At 34.8% G+C, this 22,767-nt stretch overlaps 2 protein-coding genes across 2 annotated transcripts in view; one reads left to right on the top strand and one right to left on the bottom strand.

Annotated features, from left to right (window-relative positions):
- The window catches only part of LOC102801547 (gamma-aminobutyric acid type B receptor subunit 2-like), a 43,510-nt gene extending 42,703 nt beyond the window's left edge, over positions 1 to 807 (top strand). The window contains exon 20 of the mRNA XM_085501693.1: positions 109 to 807. Coding sequence (XP_085357819.1) covers positions 109 to 137 — 29 coding nt within the window. The 3' untranslated portion in view covers positions 138 to 807. The remainder of the gene's footprint in view (positions 1 to 108) is intronic.
- A 4,196-nt stretch (positions 808 to 5,003) lies between these two features.
- LOC100374263 (protein saal1-like) lies at positions 5,004 to 21,344 on the bottom strand. The gene is made up of 11 exons (XM_085501272.1): positions 21,162 to 21,344; positions 19,776 to 19,960; positions 18,555 to 18,860; positions 17,213 to 17,296; positions 15,911 to 15,990; positions 14,906 to 15,081; positions 12,431 to 12,554; positions 11,281 to 11,363; positions 10,443 to 10,610; positions 8,462 to 8,640; positions 5,004 to 7,317 (listed from the first exon to the last, which is right to left on the bottom strand). Exons 1-11 carry the CDS (start codon positions 21,172 to 21,174, stop codon positions 7,189 to 7,191), a joined length of 1,527 nt encoding a protein of 508 aa, XP_085357398.1. The 5' UTR covers positions 21,175 to 21,344; the 3' UTR covers positions 5,004 to 7,188.
- Positions 21,345 to 22,767: the final 1,423 nt, after the last annotated feature.

Below are 22,767 nucleotides of genomic sequence, written 5' to 3'. Positions count from 1 at the left end.
CTCGGCATGCTTTTTTCGGGTCTTTTCAATGATGTGCAACTATTATGTAAACAAACACTCACGGTATCGTCCAGTCAGTAGCTAAATTGATCTCTATTTTGCTTTTAGTGACGGCGCATCTGGATACACCATACTAATACTCAGAAGCATCAGTAAACATGAGAACCTGAATTTATTGAATCAGATATGGACAAATATATGACAGAACTATCTAAGGTTTCTCACCCTGCAATCGGACATGCAAGCATTCAGAGAAAATAGAAAATAACTTAAAGGGATGAACAACTCTGGAAACAATATGGCTTACGATTTTGAAAAAGAAGTGCAATGGATAAAAGTACATAAACGGTGACGACAACGGATAATATATGGACAGCCCGCTTTGTCATCGGTGCCATATTGTTTACAAACTTGAAGGGCCACTGTATATAAATATATTTCATCACACCGCTTCGATGTGGACCATGTGCGACGTACCGGTACCGTGACCAGGCGTGTTAAATAAATTGTCCCAACGCCGCGGTGCATGGCGACGGCGGGTAACAGTGACGCTGAACAGAAGCTGTTGAGATTATTGTCAGACACAATTAGTAATCAAGCTTTAGTGCTTGTCTTCCAAACAATTATCAGTTGTGAAACGAAAGATGTGAATTTGTAACTAAACAGTGAGTTTTGTACATACTTGCATTTTAAAATATTTTGATTGACAGGCATAATACACGAATCTCGTATTCTAAGACTGTAATGTGTGTATATGTGTGTTTTTCATAATAAATGTTGCGTACACGCAGTGAATTGTAATCATGACATGCCACTTGTTAAAGTTGTCATTCAAAATGCGACTCCTCCCCGTGAAAAGAAAGAAAAGACGATGTTGTGAAATGTTATATTTTCGTGGTTTGATGGTTTAAAAACGTTCACTGGGACAAATATTCGCTAAAAACTACTTTATGTCTTGGGGCGGATTCACAGGGTCAGATTATTCGTATAAAAACACGATTGGAACTATTTCGGGATAATTGGATTCGCTTAAAATGTGCTACTGCAATGGTTTGTTTTCACAAAAATATTTTATTTGTTCGTTTTAGATTTTTTTCTGATAATTTCTGGTATTGATATCAGAAATGAGGAAATTAAGAACAATACTACCCTAAAACCCTAAACCCTAAAAACAGATGTGAACATCACAATCTGATGTCTTATATTATTGGTTCTCACCAGATTAGTCTGAGGCATTAGCCAATCAAAAGGCATTTCACAAGTGATTCATTATTCAATATTCGGGGGCAACTTGGTCAGTATTCTGAATACAAATTTTATAGTTAATTTATTTCTGTATATGAAAAAGAGTTTCTGGAACCTAAATTCCCATGAAGACCGGTACAAGGACCGTTACATGCAACTGAAAGCCGTACGAAAAACTGCCGGTGAGTTGTGAGCTTTTCGCGGATGCTCACCCACCGTCTCCTCTAGACAACCTAGTTTTATTTATGCCTCCCTTTTCCTATTAATTAATGCCGCGGTCGCAATTACGTCAATCTCGAAGTGGGTCATCTTTGTCATCATGGATACAACAATCTCGTCAGATTTGACAGACACTGTCAACGCATTTGTCTGAGAAAACTTATCAAATGAAGTACAAGATTTGACTTGTAATGTATGTGATATTGTCTTTTCCATATGGCTAACACTTAAAGGGTGGTAGTCAACGCACACATTTGTTTTGATAAACTGATTTTCCCATATTTCAATGCGCTTTTCTAATGAAATCATGAGTACGAGTTTTACCCTGAGCGCCATTTGCACTAATTACCACCGACGACTACTACTACTTCGATGCCTTCTAAACCCAAAAATATACCTAATTGAAGCTTGGTAACCTCTCAGTATGTGCTTGTTGGTGTGCGCAACAGTCAAAATCTTTGTTTATATGAGACCCATATATCACGCATGCGCGGCGCGACGATTATCGCCCTTTAAAAACTCTCACATGTTCTTGTAGCGTTTGCATAAACGTATTCACAAGGTATACATATATAAAACCTCGAAATTGGTAAAAGTCCCCATGCACGCAATAATCAGCATCATCACCACTCGCATAGTTTTGCATCCATTCAGAAATCCCCCTCAACAGTATGTGGAGGTTCAACTATTAAACTCTGAAGTGAGTGCAATTTGCTGAAATACTTTACCTTGACATTTTAAGTTGAAGCACATTTAATTAGTTGGAGGAATACTTTCATCCAGGGTAGGAGGCAGATTTTATTAAGAGGAACGTACATAATTATACTGGCTGTTGCAAACAATAGTACCATTCCTAGCAATAATTATTAGAACACTGTATTATACTGGCTGTTGCAAACAATAGTATTACTCCTAGCAATATTTAGAACACTGTATTATAATGGCTGTTGCAAACAATAGTATTAATTCTAGCAATAATTATTAGGACACTGTATTATAATGGCTGTTGCAAACAATAGTATTACTCCTAGCAATATTTAGAACACTGTATTATAATGGCTGTTGCAAACAATAGTATTACTCCTAGCAATAATTATTAGAACACTGTATTATACTGGCTGTTGCAAACAATAGTATTACTCCTAGCAATAATTATTAGAACACTGTATTATAATGGCTGTTGCAAACAATAGTATTACTCCTAGCAATAATTATTAGAACACTGTATTATACTGGCTGTTGCAAACAATAGTATTACTCCTAGCAATAATTATTAGAACACTGTAATATACTGGCTGTTGCAAACAAAAGTATTACTCCTAGCAATATTTAGAACACTGTATTATACTGGCTGTTGCAAACAATAATATTACTCCTACCAATAATTATTAGAACACTGTATTATAATGGCTGTTGCAAACAATAGTATTACTCCTAGCAATATTTAGAACACTGTATTAGGCTGGCTGTTGCAAACAATAGTATTAATCCTAGCAATATTTAGAACACTGTATTATAATGGCTGTTGCAAACAATAGTATTACTCCTAGCAATATTTAGAACACTGTATTATAATGGCTGTTGCAAACAATAGTATTACTCCTAGCAATATTTAGAACACTGTATTATAATGGCTGTTGCAAACAATAGTATTACTCCTAGCAATATTTAGAACACTGTATTAGGCTGGCTGTTGCAAACAATAGTATTAATCCTAGCAATATTTAGAACACTGTATTATAATGGCTGTTGCAAACAATAGTACCACTCCTAGCAATATTTAGAACACTGTATTATAATGGCTGTTGCAAACAATAGTATTACTCCTAGCAATATTTAGAACACTGTATTATAATGGCTGTTGCAAACAATAGTATTACTCCTAGCAATATTTAGAACACTGTATTATAATGGCTGTTGCAAACAATAGTATTACTCCTAGCAATATTTAGAACACTGTATTATAATGGCTGTTGCAAACAATAGTACCACTCCTAGCAATAATTAATAGAACACTGTATTATAATGGCTGTTGCAAACAATAGTATTAATCCTAGCAATATTTAGAACACTGTATTATAATCGCTGTTGCAAACAATAGTACCACTCCTAGCAATATTTAGAACACTGTATTATAATGGCTGTTGCAAACAATAGTATTACTCCTAGCAATATTTAGAACACTGTATTATAATGGCTGTTGCAAACAATAGTATTACTCCTAGCAATATTTAGAACACTGTATTATAATGGCTGTTGCAAACAATAGTATTACTCCTAGCAATATTTAGAACACTGTATTATAATGGCTGTTGCAAACAATAGTACCACTCCTAGCAATAATTAATAGAACACTGTATTATAATGGCTGTTGCAAACAATAGTATTACTCCGAGCAATATTTAGAACACTGTATTATAATGGCTGTTGCAAACAATAGTATTACTCCTAGCAATATTTAGAACACTGTATTATAATGGCTGTTGCAAACAATAGTACCACTCCTAGCATTAATTATTATTATAAATAAAAAATGATGTTGGCCTATTATGTAACACACAAAAATGGCTGCCAACACCTCCAAATGACCGCAAGTCCATAACTATTGACACAAATGTGATAATCTTGATGTCTATCCCCAGGTTTTTGGGGGCAAGGAACACATTAAGAGAGCTTTGGATATCAATGAGCTATTGAATCATTATGAAATTTAGTTCACGACCAGCTGTCCACTATCACCTATTGCACAAATACCTTTGTCCATGGAATAAGTTTCAGAGTTTTCAGTTTTGAGTGTCATCCTCTTCCTCAGTATCAACGTCTTGAGTCTTGTTTGGGTTGTCACAGTTTTCAGTTTGGCAAGGGCCACATACAGAAATGCAGGGGAGTTCATAGCGTCTGCAGCTGCATCGAGAGGAATTGCATCCCACCAAAGAGTTGCAATGCAAACAGTTAAATTTCAAGAGTTTGTCAGCCGCAGCATTTGAATACAGCAGTTATGATCATTCAGATGTTTCGGCGGCCATCTTGGATGCCATCTCAAAAAAAAACACTTTTCCGGGGGTCCTACTTTGGTAAACTTTTAGTATGTTAAAAAGTACACTGAAACCTACCAGAATCAGTTAAGAAACCTTTTGTATCAATTTTGGGGGGGTTGAGAGGGTATTTTCCATATATTGATCTGACTAATAAACTAATGAACATTGTCATGGAATTGATGACCAACTTTCTCAAAAGTATTCAAAATGAGTAGGTATTTTTCCAGATGAACAAATTTGTATAATCAACAAGTTTAGAGACTCGCATGCAGATAGATGGGTGTGCAATTAGAAAATCATTATAATAGACTTATTTTTATTAGAAAATGGACTTTAATAAAAAAAAAAACACCCACAATTGATTTTGTTGAACTTTTGCCATATTTCAAGTAAATCTGTTAACAATTCTTTATTTTTTTCGCCACAATAAGTTCTATTCCTAACAAAGGAACTCAAGAGTCAATATAGAAAATATTGACTAAGAAAAAAATGTTTTAACAGTTAAGGTAACTGAGGTTCATCATTTTTTATTAAGTTCTTGTGTTGACATTAATGGAAGTCAATTTAAAAAAATTTTCTTAAGCCGGAACCCTAAAAATAAAACCCAACCAACGCGTATGACTTTTAACCTCATTCAGGTGAACAAATAGTTAATCACGACAACAGCAGATACTAGAGATTCAGAATCAAACACTCTCAAACATGGCAGTGACCTTTTGTCATTTCTGGCAGCAGTCTAACACTACAGAACGACGTAAAGAAATGCACTACCTAACAACAGTGTGCCATTTAATCTGGTTGGGATCATTGGATCAAAATGAAATCCCCCCAAAAAAGCCACGCACAATCAAAATAATATGGGGCTACAGGTGACTTCTGAAGGCACAAACAAAAACGTTATGGCTTGATTTTTATTTCCACACCTATTTTGTCACAAATGTAAATTTACCTAATTGCAAAGTTCTCAACAATAGTAATATGTTTTTTGTAGAAACTTTTCCAGTATATGATTTTCTATCGCACCAATGATGCACCAGGGAATGAGCATAACAAGTTGCATCACGAAAAATGTTTCTGCATTAATGACGCATCGTCCTTAGAGGGAGCACTGCTCAACAGGAATGCTGTTCAACATGTATGAAGATATTGGCAGTAGTTTCTGAATTAAAACATACAGCACTATAAAAACAAAAACAATACTTGTCCATTCATGGACATATCGGTGAATATTATTGCAAAAGATGTACCATATTTCAGGGGAGTGTATCAAGTGCATTAAACAGCCACAGTTAATATATCACAGTCAACTGGGTAAATACAATTACATGATTTACAATCATTTACTGATTAAATGCCCCTTGCTCATGAAGTCTGAATTCAGCAGCGACCAGTTCTTATTGTACATCAATTTATAAACCTCCAGAATGCCAGATTCAATGTTAAACCATAGTGCTCCATATTACACACAGGTTTAGGTCCTGAAAGCCCTAGACAATCAGTAATTGTTTTATTTAAAATATGGGTCATAGTGTATATCGCCCTCTATGGCCACACAGATCATGTATGTTATAAACAGAATCTGGTATAGAGGGCGTTTCTCACATGTAGAAAATTAAACCAAAGACATGCTGGCCCATGCGTTGTTGTCTACAAAGCATCCAATACAAACGCAATTGTAAGTGCCACAAATGTTAACAAATCAACAATGAGAATTACAGAGAAATATTCAATACGTAAAAATCCACTTTAAATGTACATATGGGTAACAAACAACTCGTGAAGAAAACTAAAAAAATATATATTTGACATAGTTTGAATGATTTACAACTAAATGTAGAGTACAATTGAAAATTGAAAGACAGAAATAACAGGGTTTTTCATTTCACACACATAGGAACCAAATACAAATACATTGTACGCATCAGTTAAAAACTGAGTTTGTCACAGCTTTTTTTTTTTTCTTTCTCAGAATTTTAGAAAAAACGATAAATTTTCATGAAAAATCATAATGAAAGCACAAATTTTAGAATAAAAATTAAAAGCCACCAGTGCATGGCAAATTCCATTGTCTGATTCGCATGGTTTAAATGAAGCCGGCCATCTATAGTTGTGCGTAACTATGTTAGAAAAACCTGTATTTGACCTCAGATAATTTCAATTTGATTGGCATGCTAAGGAGCTGGATCTATCAATCTGCATTTTTGTAATGACTCTTATTTATTTCAAAATTAAACCAATAGATTTTGTCGTCTCATATCACATAGCTTACTCGATAAAACATGGGATTTCGCATAAGATTTCCCTTGGAAAGGCGTCACAACACCCGCTGTTGTGTCTTGATTTCGTCAACAGTGAATACAGATTTGGAAATTCTGCCAAAGTATAATAGTGAGGTAATAGCAAAAATTAATTACCCCTGGCTGGCGAAATAGTCAATTTTCAAAAATCAAATTATCCAAAAACAAATTTTCTTGACTACTCTGTGCAATATCAGTGATTTCATCATGTGTTTTTATCCTAAGATATGCAAGTAACATTCCTACACACATCGTCAGTAACATGGCCTTGTACATGTACTAATACATCATTTAATTGACTGGTCACTATGATGACACACTCAATGCCCACCGGTCCCTACTAACATTCAGCGACTGTATTTGATCTCTTCATAAACCATGTATATATCTCAGAGTTCCCACTCTAAAGTTTGAATGATGTCATCATCTACACCTTTTCTTTTTAGTGTTCCTTTCAATGTTTTCACATGGTTTCGCGGACACTTTTTGAGCTGATTACAAATAATAGTATTACCATCCTGTGAGAAAAGACAAACATACAAAGTTACCCGTAAATCTTCGCAATATTATATCAATAAATACATGAATACCCACAATCCTATGCAGTTTTACAAAAGCTAAAGACACACAGACATACAAAACCACATCTAGGTAGGAAAGCAATGACATTTTCAAAATGAATTAACATGTTCACTAGCATGACATAAAAACATAACATACAACATAAACAAGAGACCTCACAAGCAAAATAGCTCCGCAGTTTTTCTCAAAACAATGTTAAAAATGTTCTGTACAATGAAATTTTGGCTTTTTGTCATGACTATTGTTATTATATGGTTGTTGCCATGGCAATTGTGAATGCTATCATCAGATAAAAAATCTCAAAGCAGTCAAATACATTTTCCTGCATAGCAATATCAAAGCAATTGAGTTGGTAGTGTACAAGATGATTTAGAATATGGCATATGGCAAAAATTTCCATTAAAGATTCGTTAAAAATATTGTCTTCCCAATGTACCTACATACCAAGTATCAAAGTAATTGGTCTAGTAGTTTTCAAGAAAAAGTCAAAAATTTAGTTGTTGATGGCTAATCACCTATATATATATAAAGGTCTGCTCTGTCATCTTGGATGACAGTGAAGCTAAAATCATATATAGAAAGAAAGAAAATAGAAAGTTTGGCACATAGCAAGCATGGTTGATTGCAATTTATTTCTCATGTATGAAATTTAAATTATTTGTTCTACCCCAAGAAAGTACCAGGATGAGTGACCTTTAGATTACAGTGCAACAATCACCGGTCAGACATAGTGTAGTGGTTGTGCATCAGACTCATGAACAGTAGACCTTACCAAATCCTACTGAACGGTTCAACCCCATACCCTGGGTGAGTGTGCCACAGACTCAAAAGCAAACCCCACTGGCTGAGATTCATTCAAAAACGGAAGCGACTTTGGGGGAACCTTGATTAAGGTCTACAGTTGCTAAACCAGCCTAGTTCAACTAGAATAGTGCATTAAAATGCTATTTGGCTGCACATACAGCCCTGTCATATCCTCAAAAATGTGCTACGTGTGAGCAGTCAGAAGAAACAACAGTGACATTCAATGTCAGGAACCTTCTATGAAACACAAAACATTTAAAAAACAAAAACATTTACCCGTGTTTTGAGAACAGTAGACATAAGGTTCACTATAACATTTTGTAAAGTCTTGGCTTTTCTTTTTTCCATCTGTTCTTCATCCGCAGCAGCTAAAGATGAGGATGTGGATGAAGGTCTTCTTAAAATAGGTTTGATTTCATTTAGAATCACTAATAAATCACTTGTGATACCTTCATCTGAAAGGGTAAAAAAATTCTCTGATCATCTATCAATATTTATGAAGAACACAGGCAATATGTTAAACTGTGACATTTGCATCGAAAGAATTTCATAGAATAATCAACTGGAGGATGTTGCAATTGCTAACAACATTGCTATACATCGAACTGTATTGCTGTATTATTCTTGAACTGCGGAAACACTACACAGATTACACATTTGAATAAAGGCTAGAAATTGTTTGCCAGGGACATCGAGAACATGTAATTGATTTAAAAGTAACAAATGCTTTCCCTGAGTTGTTCGCATCTTGTCTTTTAATATTCAGCCAGAAGGTAATGAGCATATACGTATGTTACAAAATGTAGCATTGTGTTGCCACCTGCCAGGATTGTCTTTGGTGTGTGGCCTAGCGCTGAAAAAACTACAGTTGGTCAAACTATCCATGCAGACTATCGCTTGATCCTGTAACAGCACATATTTGATGCAGACACCACACTAGCTCTTGACTCCATGCATCCATTTCTTTGACATGCATTGCAAAATATTGAAATCATTGTTTTGATTCTTAAAGTTTTATCATTTCACAGTTCATAGCCCAGACATGTTGTAAATACAGTTGCTATGTTATCCAACATGTGACGGTTGAAAATCTATGTTCATATTACTGAGAGCAAAACAGCTTGCATCGTGCACACAATCATTACCATGCATTTCAGGGTGACTGTGTTCACAGCTGTGTTTCTTTAGTACAATTCAGCACAACAAAGGCATTCCCTTTATCTTTATGAATTTCACAATTCAAATTAAAATGATTGGCTGGTTGAATTCAACTGCCATTGAAATTTATAAAGATGATTGCCTTTGTTGCGATGGAAGTAATTAGATTTTAAGCCCTCAAGTAGCCGAATATAAAATGTCAGCTCAATGTCAAGGAAGAAAATCTTCTACTGTAGATGTATCTATTTATATAAATACAGCTATAACGAATTTAATTGGATAATGCATTGAATCATATACTGTACAATACTTTATTTTCGCTGAAGGGATGATTCCGTGAAAATAAAATCCAGCGAATATACTTTTTTTCCTATAATTCACATTAAACTCAGTGAAAATAAATTCCATACAAAATGCCCAAAAAGCCTTTTCAGCGAAAATTAATTCCAGCGAAAATAAAGTATTCCACAGTATCTCTAGTATTGTAATTAAATATATGTTGGCCATGTAGAGTCTGACAAGATGTATCCGTGAGTTGATGACCAAATAACCTTTGCTGATGAAGATGGTACCGTAACAAGTTTTAACAAATTGCTTGATGTTTTTTATACACCGTTAATACTTAAATGGCCATTCGAATTTGAATTTGGATCATGAAACAAATGCATGTACATATGTATGACATGTGAGTAAAGCGTGAATGTGATGAGTCTAGGCATTCAACAAGGAAAGCTCGCACAGAAACAAACACAGAAAGATGCACAGCAGAATCCTGAATTTGAATTGCCACACCTATAAATTTCTTCCAACTGTGCAAATAAAAACAGTTGTTTTATGATAATAAATTTTGGTTTTGGTTTTTTTTTTACTTGACTCCAAGATCTCTCATTATCCCTTCTACTGGCATACATACCGCAAAAATTTTTCTGTCACATTTTTATGATAATTTTTCAACAACAAAAAAAGATCACTCACATGTTTTATTCAACAGTTTTGCATTGACTTTGGATACAGTACTTAATGGAGGGTTCTGGTTGATAACGTTGGCTAAAATAATGAGGGCTAACAAAAATCAATCTCTGTTCACCTCGGTACTTACTTGACTGTAGATATTTTATACCATTTGATTTGGAAGTTATTAACGTGTCTAACACTGACACAGCTGCTGCTAGCTCTGTTTCTCTACCGACCAGAGTGACACTCTCTTCGCTGCAGATGGCGTGTAAGGAATCAGATATGAGAGGGCACACTGTACTTCCATTCTCAACTGAAATTAGACACCAATCTATCACTAGCAGTCATCACCATTGTATATTAGAATTAATACCAAGGATTTATGAGATATATAATAATAATAATTTTATCCAACATGAAAAAACATACTACAGAAGTTGTTTTCATGGTTGTATAAACAAAAGAAAAAAAAACAAAAATTTAAGAACAAATAAAAACAAGATTAAACTAAAAACTACAAATATGTATTTATTGAAGGATGAATAAAAGCTATTATACAGCGCTAATACTACTTAGTTTGGTGGAGCTGTTACATGTATAATTCATCTCTGATTTTCATACCTGACTGGATAAATTGTGCAACATCGATAGAGCACTTCTTCATAATTTCAATAAATTGAACTTCAGAGGCCAACTGTACGCAACTGATGTGATATTTGTGAAAGATCTCATTTGAATTCACACAAATTATGAGAGAAACTTTATTTAAAAATCTTAAATGTGAAATCCATCTTGTGTGTCCATCTTGCTTGTGTCTTTGCATATTTACCGAATGTGAATAATTTTTTCTTTTTTGAGTTTCTAATTTCTATTCGCACCATCAATCATTTCCAGGTGTCCATTGCATTCTATTGTACAGATTTGACTGAAAGAACTTCACACACAATAACCATGACAACAACATAGATAGATTGAAAACGCACCTATTGATTCAACTCCTTTCTCAGTTGTTGATAGCAATTGCAAGGAATGAAATAAATATTCAAGGGTTTTTGGTCTTGGTTTCCTGTCAGAAAAAAGTGAATGTCAATATACACTTAATACATGACAGCAGTATGTAACCTATAATTGCAGTCAGCTGGCGTACAAGTAATAATAAAATAAATAGGATATTTTACCATATGGGAGCCGCCATCATGAATACAGCACGAAACTAAATATTACTGTAAAATACATAATTTTCACTTTGATTTTATTTTTGCTATTTTTGCTGAAGGGCTGATTTAGTGAAAATAAAATCCAGCGAATATACCTTTTTTTCTTATATTTTATATTCAACTTGTCAAAGACTAGTGAAAATAAATTCCATGCAAAACACCCAAAAAGTCTTTTCAGTGAAAATTAATTCCAGCTAAAATAAAGTATTTTACAGAGACAAGTTGAGAAACGCATTTCATGCCAAACTCAAAAAGGCAGCCCCAATATATTAAATATAGCATTTGTTTTATTATCACTTGTACACCAGCTGACTGTGTATACTTGGTGTCGGCCGGTGTTGCAATCTACGGAATATGTTGAGGTGAAGTAGAAGGGGAAATACAACCGACATAATCATAGAACAGGGTACAGCATGTGAATGACATCAAATGAGGACAATGTATGCTAACAATGATCATTTTCAACCCCAACTGTGTACTTTGCTGGAAGATTATTATCTGAACAAGCCACATGAGAAATTATTGCAATGATACAACTGTTATAAAATACATATGTCACTAATTTAATTTTGTTTATTCATTTGTTTGAATAATGTCAAATGAATAATCATTTGTTTAAAATGTCTCCACAAATAATTAATCACATGTGATATGTTTAGTTATGTCATTTGAAACAAACAATATACTATAGCAGGCATTTTATCAGTTGAAAAAAATCCATCAGTTGCAATAGAAATATTGCAGTTGCAAAGGAAGGAAAACTGTAAATTGTTAAATTTTTGTGATAGAAATGTTTGCAATTTCATAATTTGAGAGTGTTTTGAGGAGATAAAAACAGAAATGATTAGAATGTGAATTTATCATTACTGTGTGGTGTACAAATTACATTTACATTTGTGGATAGTGAAAAGCTTACCTGACTTGCTGTATTGCTTCACATATAGCCAGTAATAAAGTAGATGATGACCACATTTCCAGCAATTCATCATCCATATCCAGTAACTTGTCCACTAAATCAGACATGTTATGCAGTAAATCGCCTGCAACAACAAAAACATTGATTATTGATAAGAATAAAGCGAGAATAATAGAGGGGCTATCTATGTATCAGTGATGTATTTTTGTTTCAAAGTGAGAAGAAACAATTGGAAATGTAGGTGTCATGTCTAAAATACCAGAAAGCCTGTCTGTTCATTCATACCTATAGTTTTTTTTTACTGCTAGAGAACAAAAAACTAGCTGGCATTGACTGACTACCAGCTGATGTATTGTTATCTATTATTTAATTTAACTTTACAGTAATTACAGCCTCTTATAGTATACTCAACGGTTAATATGTCCATTTGTTATTTATTTATTATATTATTTAGTTTTTGTTTTCTAGTTTTTCCTAATTAATTGGTGCCCATGACACTATTACATTTATTTTGTGTTTAATTGTAAGATTAAACTGTATTTATGTCACGAGATTTCACCTTTTCTTTCATGATCATTTGACTAAGGGGTCTTTCATGGCCATTTCACTATTAAAGGGGTCTGTTTTTCTCTCTACTAAGCGTCTCGCGCCGCACTTGCTAGAAGACCGCATCTTGGTTTTTGACGTCTATCCCACCACCATCCCCATTCTCCACCGAGTTCTGGTTTAACTGTTTTAGTTTTATGCAGGGTTTCTTCGCTATAGGTATACGCTCTTATCCCCCCAAGATATGTAGAGTTTTATAGTTTTCAGATCAATAATCATATATTCTGTGTTTATTATCATATTCTTTGTCAAAGTTAGTACTATTCTATGTCAATTTATCACAGATTCCATGTAAATTATATTCGATGTCAGTTTACTATCACCTTCATTAACATTTCACCAAGTAGCTAGCAGTCATGCTGCTTCTACTACTAACCAAACATTTTTCATGTAATGGCTAGCGACCGCAGTCGCTCAGCAGTATACCACAGTATACACACAGTTGCAACCTGTTCATTACTAACTCAATAACTACGTTAACTTCACGCGGCCGCAGTCGCATAACAGTATACCGCAGTATACACAGTCCCCTCCATTTCATTACTAACTTCACGTGCAGCCCAGGATGCTCTAATATCTGCACTGTTTGCATGGGTGGTTTTGGGGTGAGTCCCCCTTATGCCAGATAAATAGTTTTTTGAATCTTACTCAAGAATCTTATGTCATAAATTGAATAAACGGGAAGTAGACTTGACTCGACTAGCTCCCCTTCAGCTATTTTTCAGCCATATATTATTATCCTTAGGGACGACGTCAAAATATCGATGTCGGATAAAAAACTTAATTCCTTTAGTTTTTTTCCAAACCCCCCTACCCCCCACTGAAACTTAATTGATAAATATTGGTCATGGCGTCAGACTACATTTACCATTAAATACAAATTGATAATCGGACAGTAGTATTGCATAGACGTTGGTTGTCGGGTGGGTGTAAAAAGATTTTTCAAATGCACCTCATTTGACGCACAGATTTACTCTCGAACCAAACCATTTTTCTGTTTTTTTTCCTTTTCAGTTATTTCTGTCCATGATTGGATAGAAAAAAAAACGAACTACAAATACTATAAGATGTTTTTGACTTCATTAAAAAATAAAATCGTTTTTGTAGGATGGAAACTTTTTGAGGTCAAAACCCCCCACCCCCAAACTAAAGGAAATAAGTTTTTTATCCGACATCGATCTTTTGACGTCGTCCCTTATTACTGGTAGTATTAGTATTATGATTAAAATTATGAATATAATTAATTTTAATGTAAAATTAGCTTTCAACTATTGCATGTATTATACAAATGTATCTCAAATAATCTTATTATTATCATTATTATTATTAATTGTGATACTGGTGAGACACCAACTCAAAATATCTACATGGCTTGATAGCAGATCTGGTAATAATCGGAGACTAAATTTTTCCACCTAACATCATGTAAATTCTATGTGTTATCCCGCTAGTACTCAACACTGAGATGTCAGTGAAAATTCTTCAGCTGTGTATTTATTTTGTCAAACAACCTTTATTAGCAGAAATATGGTAGGACAGGGGATATTTGAGGTATTGTCAAGGGAAGATATCCAGGTATTTCACCGCCTGACAACCATCACGGAGAAAACAAATGCTGAAAACTCTCAGAAAACTGCATTTTGGGATATTTGTCGAGCCTCATGAACAGTGTATACAATATTATCCCTATATGTGCAAGATATATAATTTTGGTTTGTGCTGTTATCTTGACTTTAGCTTTTTCAGTTTTCACAGCAGCTCATGTAGAACCCATAGCAATACATGGTAGAGTGGTGCACGTCTTAGCAACGTATAACTTTCTGTGACATAGTGATGCCCCTAAGAATAAACAATACTATACACACTCACCATTTGTAGAGCTTTGCAGCACAAAGCACATTGTATCATAAATGGCAGGATCTGTTTTCAATACAGACAACCAGTAACTAGCAGCAGTACTGTTAGATATGCATGAATATATCAACCGCGTTGTTTCTACTAATGTAGGTGGGTCTGTGCATTCTAATAATGCTAATACAACTTCTCTGGAATTGTAGAAAAAATTATCATAATTGTATGAATACGGAAGTAGTTTTGTTAAAATACATTATGTATACCTCTGAAGCTGTGACTTGCTAAGTACATTTGTGAGTGCATACGTACATATGTAAATTACATGATTTATGAAAATGAAATATTAATTTACAGTACATTGGTGTATTTTAGAGTCCTCACAATAATACATTATTGCATATTTGGCAGAAAAAAAAAAACATACTTAAATTAGCAGTTCATAAAAAACTGTTTGAGTTCAAAAGCAAAGCAGACATCATCCTTATTTGGAAAATATGCCTCCGAATTGCAAAAATGTCAACTTTTTTATTTGTTTACCAAATTTTGTAAAATGCTTTTCACAAGTACAGACTGCTATATCTACACATTGGTCAACACATATGCAAAGGTAGTCACGTACAGTACGTACTAATCTCCAATTAATACATCTAGTACAGAAAACATTAGAATTTACCAGTTTATAAAAAGCCATATCTATGTTTGTTTTAAAAAATATCTGCACTCAAATTTTTCCTTATTTGGTTGTAACCTACGTCACCAACAGTGACAATAAATTTAACTGATTGAACGCTTGCACAGCGAAAAACGATTTCTCTCATTTCGAGCTGTTCATTAAATTACTAGTATTACTACAAGCAGGAAAAAAAATATGTAATAATGAGGTTCTCACAGGAATAAAATCGTATTGACAGACATGTAATGGATGTGAATGCAATTTAATACTGCCATTATACATTGCAGTACTCTTGGCATAACCGTATATTATATGCACACATAACAATAATAATTTAAATAACTTACATAAATCTTTCCTTTTTACTCATATCTATCACGATATCTTCATTGCATGCCATGTTTGCCAAAATACCAATACAGATTTCCTACAATGTAAAAACACTTACAAGTGATGGTGACACAGAATTGTACAGAACATAGCCATCTCAATCACAGTCATGTGGACTTCACATCAACCACACAACAGCGGTACAGTTTCAGAGAAAGCTCAGGTAATAGGCATACTACATAGTATTGGTCGGAACATTTAAACAGACTGATTGCACTTATTAGCTAATTAGATATACTGTAAAATTTACTAATTTAACAAGTGGAAAATGTTTGCGAATCAATGGGTAATTTATGCACAGACCAATTTACAACAACAGGGTCCATAGCACCAAGTGCCAAATGATTTCCAAAACTTTTCCAGACCTTTTCCCAAACTTTCTTGCATTTTTCCAACACATTTTGACCCTTAATTCAGGCCAACATCATCACCAAAGCTCATCAAAGTTCTAAGGATATGGTAGTTCCCTGGAGAAAACGGGCCTTTCTAAAATGAATTAATAACTAAGAAGAAATTTAAAGACTTCTCAAAGATTTGCTTATTTTTCCTGAAAATCAAAGACAACTCAAAGACGTTCTAGGCCTCAAAAAATCCAAAGACTTTCAAAGGATTTTCCCAATGCTACGAACCCTGAACAATATCCTGGGTTTCAAAGATAATACAACAGTACTGCTAAATAATCCCTCAAATAATATGATCAAATCTCTAAATATACAGAACATACCTTATACTAGAATAGGGATGTCACATATGTATTACAAGCAATCCCATTGAGGTATATCAACACAGACATCACAATTTCTTATCCACTCATTCTTATACAATAAATTATTATTCATTATTCAATATCAAAGACTGATCAAATGAGGATATTCAAAGTGATGATGATTACAAATGAACTGAAGAAGTTAAATAAATTGCGAGGTGATCACAAAATCGCAACATACATTTTTGGAATTACAGTACTGCGAGTGATTACAATATGCTAATGAACTGTTTTTTTGAAAATGCTAATAATCTCACTCAATTCGTTTATGCTATCAAACCTTCCACAAGTCAACCATGTTCTGTGATGCTGAAGATTAGGAATGCATTTGATTGGCACAAGATCTTCTTCACATGTCACTGTACATACAGTAGGTACGGTATATAATTCACATACCCTCATCTTTCAAATCCGTGACAATATTGATTACTTTAACAAACCAATTAATAGTTTTAGTTAAACAGTTGTCTAGTGAATTGAAAATGATACTCACAGTGGCTCGCGGTGCATTTGTCTTGGCAATAACACCAACTAGGATGTCTTCCGTTTTCCATTCATGGAGAAACACAGCTACATCCTACAGGCACAATGTGATTGTAAAGCTGATATTGTGATTGTTTCATTGGTTTTTCTATAAAAACTGCAAGAGGGAGCACTGCGATTCAGCAGCGCTGCCAAGTGGGAGAGATAGGGTTCTCCCTACTCGGGTGTGGAGTTTTTGATAATTCTAAGTTAAAGTGGAGCATTCTATAGTTTCCTTGGGGCCAAAATTACTATCAGACAGGTCACAGTTGAAGTCTGTGTCCACATGTGATCCCTGGTCAATCAGAATTTTACGGTTGCCAGAAGATCTGCTCCCCAGGGTAAGGGGGTGCATGGCCAGGGCATGAGGGCGCTGACCCTGTTACCTTGTTTAATAAAATCCCTGGTGTTTACAACTCACATAATAATGTGTAATAGATAGTCAAGGTCTACTAATACACACTGCATCTACATGTATGTACTCCAGAATTGTGGCTCATTGAAATATAATGCAACACATTCCATTGCTGAACATAATAGTTAAAAGGTGGTGGTTGCTGCACATTTCATGTAAACAAATAGATGGTTCAAACAATGAATTTTACGTGCGTTTTATACTGCACTATGGGTCCCATATCAAACACAGTGTGACCTGACGAACATAGCCCATTTTGAACAGGAATATTTCACAAATTTGAGTGTACATTATTTTGATATATTCAGCAACTATAAGTTTAATATCACTAGCATATGCCAGAAATAAATACTTTGCCAATTCATTCATTCATTCTCGCGCATGTCTTTTTTTTTACTACACTCCAAAAATACTCTGACAAGGCCTGTATTGAGGAACTGATTTAAATATGCATGAGTATATGTCATGGAAGCAAATGACCAATCAGCACTAGATTTATAATTAGAATTAGGGTATGGATAGTGTGATTCTACAAGTAGATTGATTGGTTCCTTGGAATGAAATGTATGTGCACTGATTGGTGCATTTGAAAGCTACTGAATATCAAAATGTAGGTGTATTTTTCCAGGTACAGCTTTCTTGTGGTACATGTACATATGTATTCCCCAGGTGCTGCAAACAAGCCAGGGTTAGCTCACTTAAATATCCCACAATGGAAAGCTTCAACTGATTTCCCATAATTCCCTTCTTTACCAGATTCACTGTTTTTCATTTGACAACATTTCCCACAATGCACTGGTTCATCTGACGTACCTACATGTACCTGTCAATTTCCACAATTCAAACCTTTAGTTGATTTATACACATACATTCAAATTCCCATAATTCAAAGCTTTACCTGATTCATGGACATATCCCATAATTTACAAAGTTCGTTCTCAATTTCTTCATCAATATCGATGGGGCTTGTACTTGAACTTGGTAGAGCAGCTGGACAAGGACTGGCAGTAGAGCTTTCAACACTGGAAGGGGTCAATGTTGGACTGGCATGACATCCTGAGGTGCTGGTAGAAGTCACAGTATCCACAACACTACACGTCTTTTCCACTTTTGTATCACAATCTTTTTTATCCTGCACATCTTCCTTTGATTCATTGCATTTATCGTCCTCCTTAACTCCAAGTACTTCTTCTTTATCAACTTCCTATTTTTTTTAAAAATACATTCGGATGAGTAAAATCAAAGCTTGTAACACAGTGGTTGCTGAGGCGAAAAAAGAAAAGAAATTAGTTTCTTTTTTTGTTATTTATTTTACTCCTACATGTAAGACACATACTAGTACATTACTGTGTTTCATAAGAACAAATTGTTTTTTTCAAAATAAGTGACAAACATGATCATCCCACACTTTTTTGGTGGTTCGCACACTGACCAGAAACATAACATATTTTTTAAGACCTAATGATCATACAAAATGAAATGTAAAGATTAGGCCAGACTTTTATTATCCCTTGTTTCGCGAACCCGCCGAATGAACAGGAGCCAAAAATGAAATAAAAATTAAATTTTATTTCAGCGTAATTTCTCGCACCCGCCGAATTGTAAGTGCAAAAAATTACTGAAAAAAATTATTTTTATCTTCATTTTTTTTCCGACCGCCGCATAACAAATCCAAGTTGCATTTTCGTGGGAGTACCATGATCAAAGTACCGAAGTCTACCGCAGATGAGAAACAAGATTATACATGGAATAAAATTTTATTTCATTTCTTCTCTCTGATCAATGATCTCACTTACAATTCTTGGAGAATCACACAAATCTAATGGAATAAAAGAATTAATTTTATTTTTTTCCGCCCCCCATCAAAAAATTTGCATTATACAAACTTGAGAAGCAAGGAATAAAAAAAGTATGGCCTTACATGCCAATGACAACCTTGTCTGCATTCTGGACACATTGAATTTGCCAATAACACAATAATTGAAGGTAAAACAATGAACTTACAGCCTACGTGGTATTTCCTTCATTTCAGGCATAATCATACATGTATACACACCAAGTTTAAGTTTGCCCAAAGCAGATCACACAAGTTTACTAACTAGTGTTTATATTGCCGTACCTTGATTAGTTTCATTAGCGTTGTAAAAACCCAGTGTTTACTGAAGACAGTACCACCAATACATATCTCAGCATTCAACTCATCATCATCGGCCTCTTGTGACTTAGATGTCGGAGGTGGTGATGGATTACGATCTACTATAGGTGATGAATACAGCCCCGTAGGATAGGACAAATTACTGTCACCTGAAAGGAATAATTATACAATACCAAAGCAATCCAAATATGGAACAAGTTTATCCAAATATGGTCAGACAGGCCAGTAATGTAGAATATGATTTGCACAGGTGTGCATCAGTGTTGTGGAAGAAGGGCCAATATGAGATTCTGTATTTTTTCTATTATGTAGCTCATGCACTCGCATATTTGCCAGAGGAGTGGCTATGTTCAAAATAAGTAATATTTTAATAATCACATTCAATATTATGCTATTTTTGATTTACGTCTCATTAATTAAAGATGTGCTTCTAATCAAGCAAATAGAGTACTCAATAAAGGATAATTATAGATGTGTGTCAACAAATTCCATTCATATTGTACATCCACAGTTGAGACAAACTGATCAAAAATAATAACTGACAGAAGTGGGCACAATATTGATGTCTAGTATTCGCAAACCATGACAACAAATTGTTTTTTACTATGAAATTATGGATATAGAACACAGGTGGAATGTTTTGTGACATAGTTTGTTATCAATAGAAAATTGAATAAAGTATTATGTCAGCAACAGTGAAAAAAGAAAATTGGCGGAATGTTTTTTTTTTTTTTTTTCATGGCCAATTTGCCAAAGGTCACACTATGGGAAATTTCTGTAGGTTTTTAATTTATAATGCCATCGAAACGTTTCATAATTCTATTTTATTGTTATTATTTATAGCCGTCTTCCAGTATATGTATATTTTTTGTTTTGTTTATTGATAGATTTTAAAGCCATACTGTACATATGTCTACGTGTGAGATGAATGAACTCACACAATTTAATTAATTTAACTTTACTACATCATTTAGAGATTCAAAAAATTGTATTTGTATTAATTTTGGGGATACCTTAAATATAGTAATATTTAGTTGAACTTTAATATAACTCATTCTTCACCATCTTAAGGGTAGGCATACTTCGGGGGCTGGGGAACCCCTGGGTTTTGGGAGCTGTCGTTTTCATAAATCAAATGCACTAACATCACAGAAATGTATACACCGGTATGGTTGTAAGACCGCACAATCGATTTCGGGCGCTGCTGTAGACACAAGGTAATTAGGCCAGGGCGTCTCGACTGCATCAAAGTGCTGAAGAAGAGTGTACTTGATGAACTAGTTCGATAATACTCATATTATCACACAGCACACCCACAGAAACACTCACTGTGAAAGGATCAAACATTACCTTCTTCTGACATTCCGCTGTTTCTTCTGCATCAATTTACTTTATATTTGCGAACAAAACAATACTGAACCCGACACTGATCAAATGCCATGTGTTCGTACATCAGCAACAAAGTCGGTCGCCATTTTGTGAAAACATCAACAGCAAACTTTTACCGTGAGGGCGCACTGTACTGAGCTGTTCGTTCGTGTGCTCCTGTGCATTTCTCCATTCTGTCTCGCTAATTAGGGTGTATCAGCAAATTAATTACCAAGTACAGTATGAACATCATATAAAATAACATGAATAGTTATTTGAAAACTCATCTTGATAAAAACAGTATTGAATGATTTATCCCCGGGGGAGGGGCTACTTGCCCGACTGGGGTGTCATTTCACGTTATTTTGTTTAGAAATGGGTGGTCATTTATCAATGGTTTGGTTTAGAAGTGTGTAGCATTTATTTACTTTTTCACAGGTTCTTATATTTATAGCCAAATACCGGCAAAGGCTGAATAAACTGGTTGCGAAAGTTGTGAGCTGGGCGGGTTTTTTTTTCACTGAAAACACTTGTGTTTAGAAGTGGGTATATAAATAGAAAAAAAATGGTTTAGAAGTGAGTATGGTTTACGAGAGGCGGGCTTCACACCCTTACCCACTTAATGTGGAAGTAGCCCCCCCCCCCCCCGGGGGGGAATATCATGAAACAAAAAACGTTATTTTGGCGGGAAACATCATAGCAATATTGTTTTGTCGAATGAATAATGCTACCTGCGTGAGACATTTCTGAAAATTTCCCAAAAAAATCATTCATTGTTGCCTTTATTAAGATGGAATATCAAACATTTGTCCTAACATAGACATATTTCCCTATCAATAATAATATAATCTCTATCCAGTCTGAACTTCGTCCAGGACGGAAGCTTACTAGTATATGTTAGATCTTCCTTTCGTCCAACCATCATTACTCAGACCTGCATGTAAATATATCAACATCTGTCCCGGGTTTTACAGTCTTGTTAGGGATGGTTGGCCAGCGGACATTTTAGCAAAACTCGAATTGTGTGTTCAATGGTTTATCGTTTTGCACACAAATGATGACTGCGTCCAGAAAACGGTTTACTTGCGCTGGTGCTAGTTTGTTCCGACCATGGAAGGTACTAACCTTCCATGTCCCTACTTAGCCTGACATGTAGGCGTGAGTAGGCCCTCGCCGGCTGAACGGCATTAGACCTCACGTGTGTTGGGTTTGGAGCACCGCGGAGGGCGCAACTCACGCGACCTCGTCAGGCTAGTTCCGACTCACAGACAACTAATTAATTCATTAGTTGCCTCATAGATGGTTGTCTGAGGTTCTGCGATACAAACTTATACTACAAAAAATAAAAATCAGACGTAAAATAACAGCCAATCAGCTGTCGGTACTACTGCTCTACAAAAGCGTAATGAACCCAGCCACTGTGAATCTGCAATAACACAGAAAACGAAATTTGTGATTTGTGTGAGACCTTTGCCGATTTTAAATACTACAACTGAGAGAGATATGTACGACACGGCGTCTTCCTTAAAAAGTATATGACATTACTATTAAAATTGGGGTAAAGTTGAAATGCCACAGTTTGATATTG

The sequence above is a fragment of the Saccoglossus kowalevskii genome, chromosome 7 (assembly GCF_978046115.1).
Source record: "Saccoglossus kowalevskii chromosome 7, keSacKowa6.1, whole genome shotgun sequence".
NCBI lineage: Eukaryota > Metazoa > Hemichordata > Enteropneusta > Harrimaniidae > Saccoglossus > Saccoglossus kowalevskii.
The sequence above is the reverse complement of the archived record's forward strand: the minus strand, read 5'-3'. Positions and strand labels throughout refer to the sequence as shown.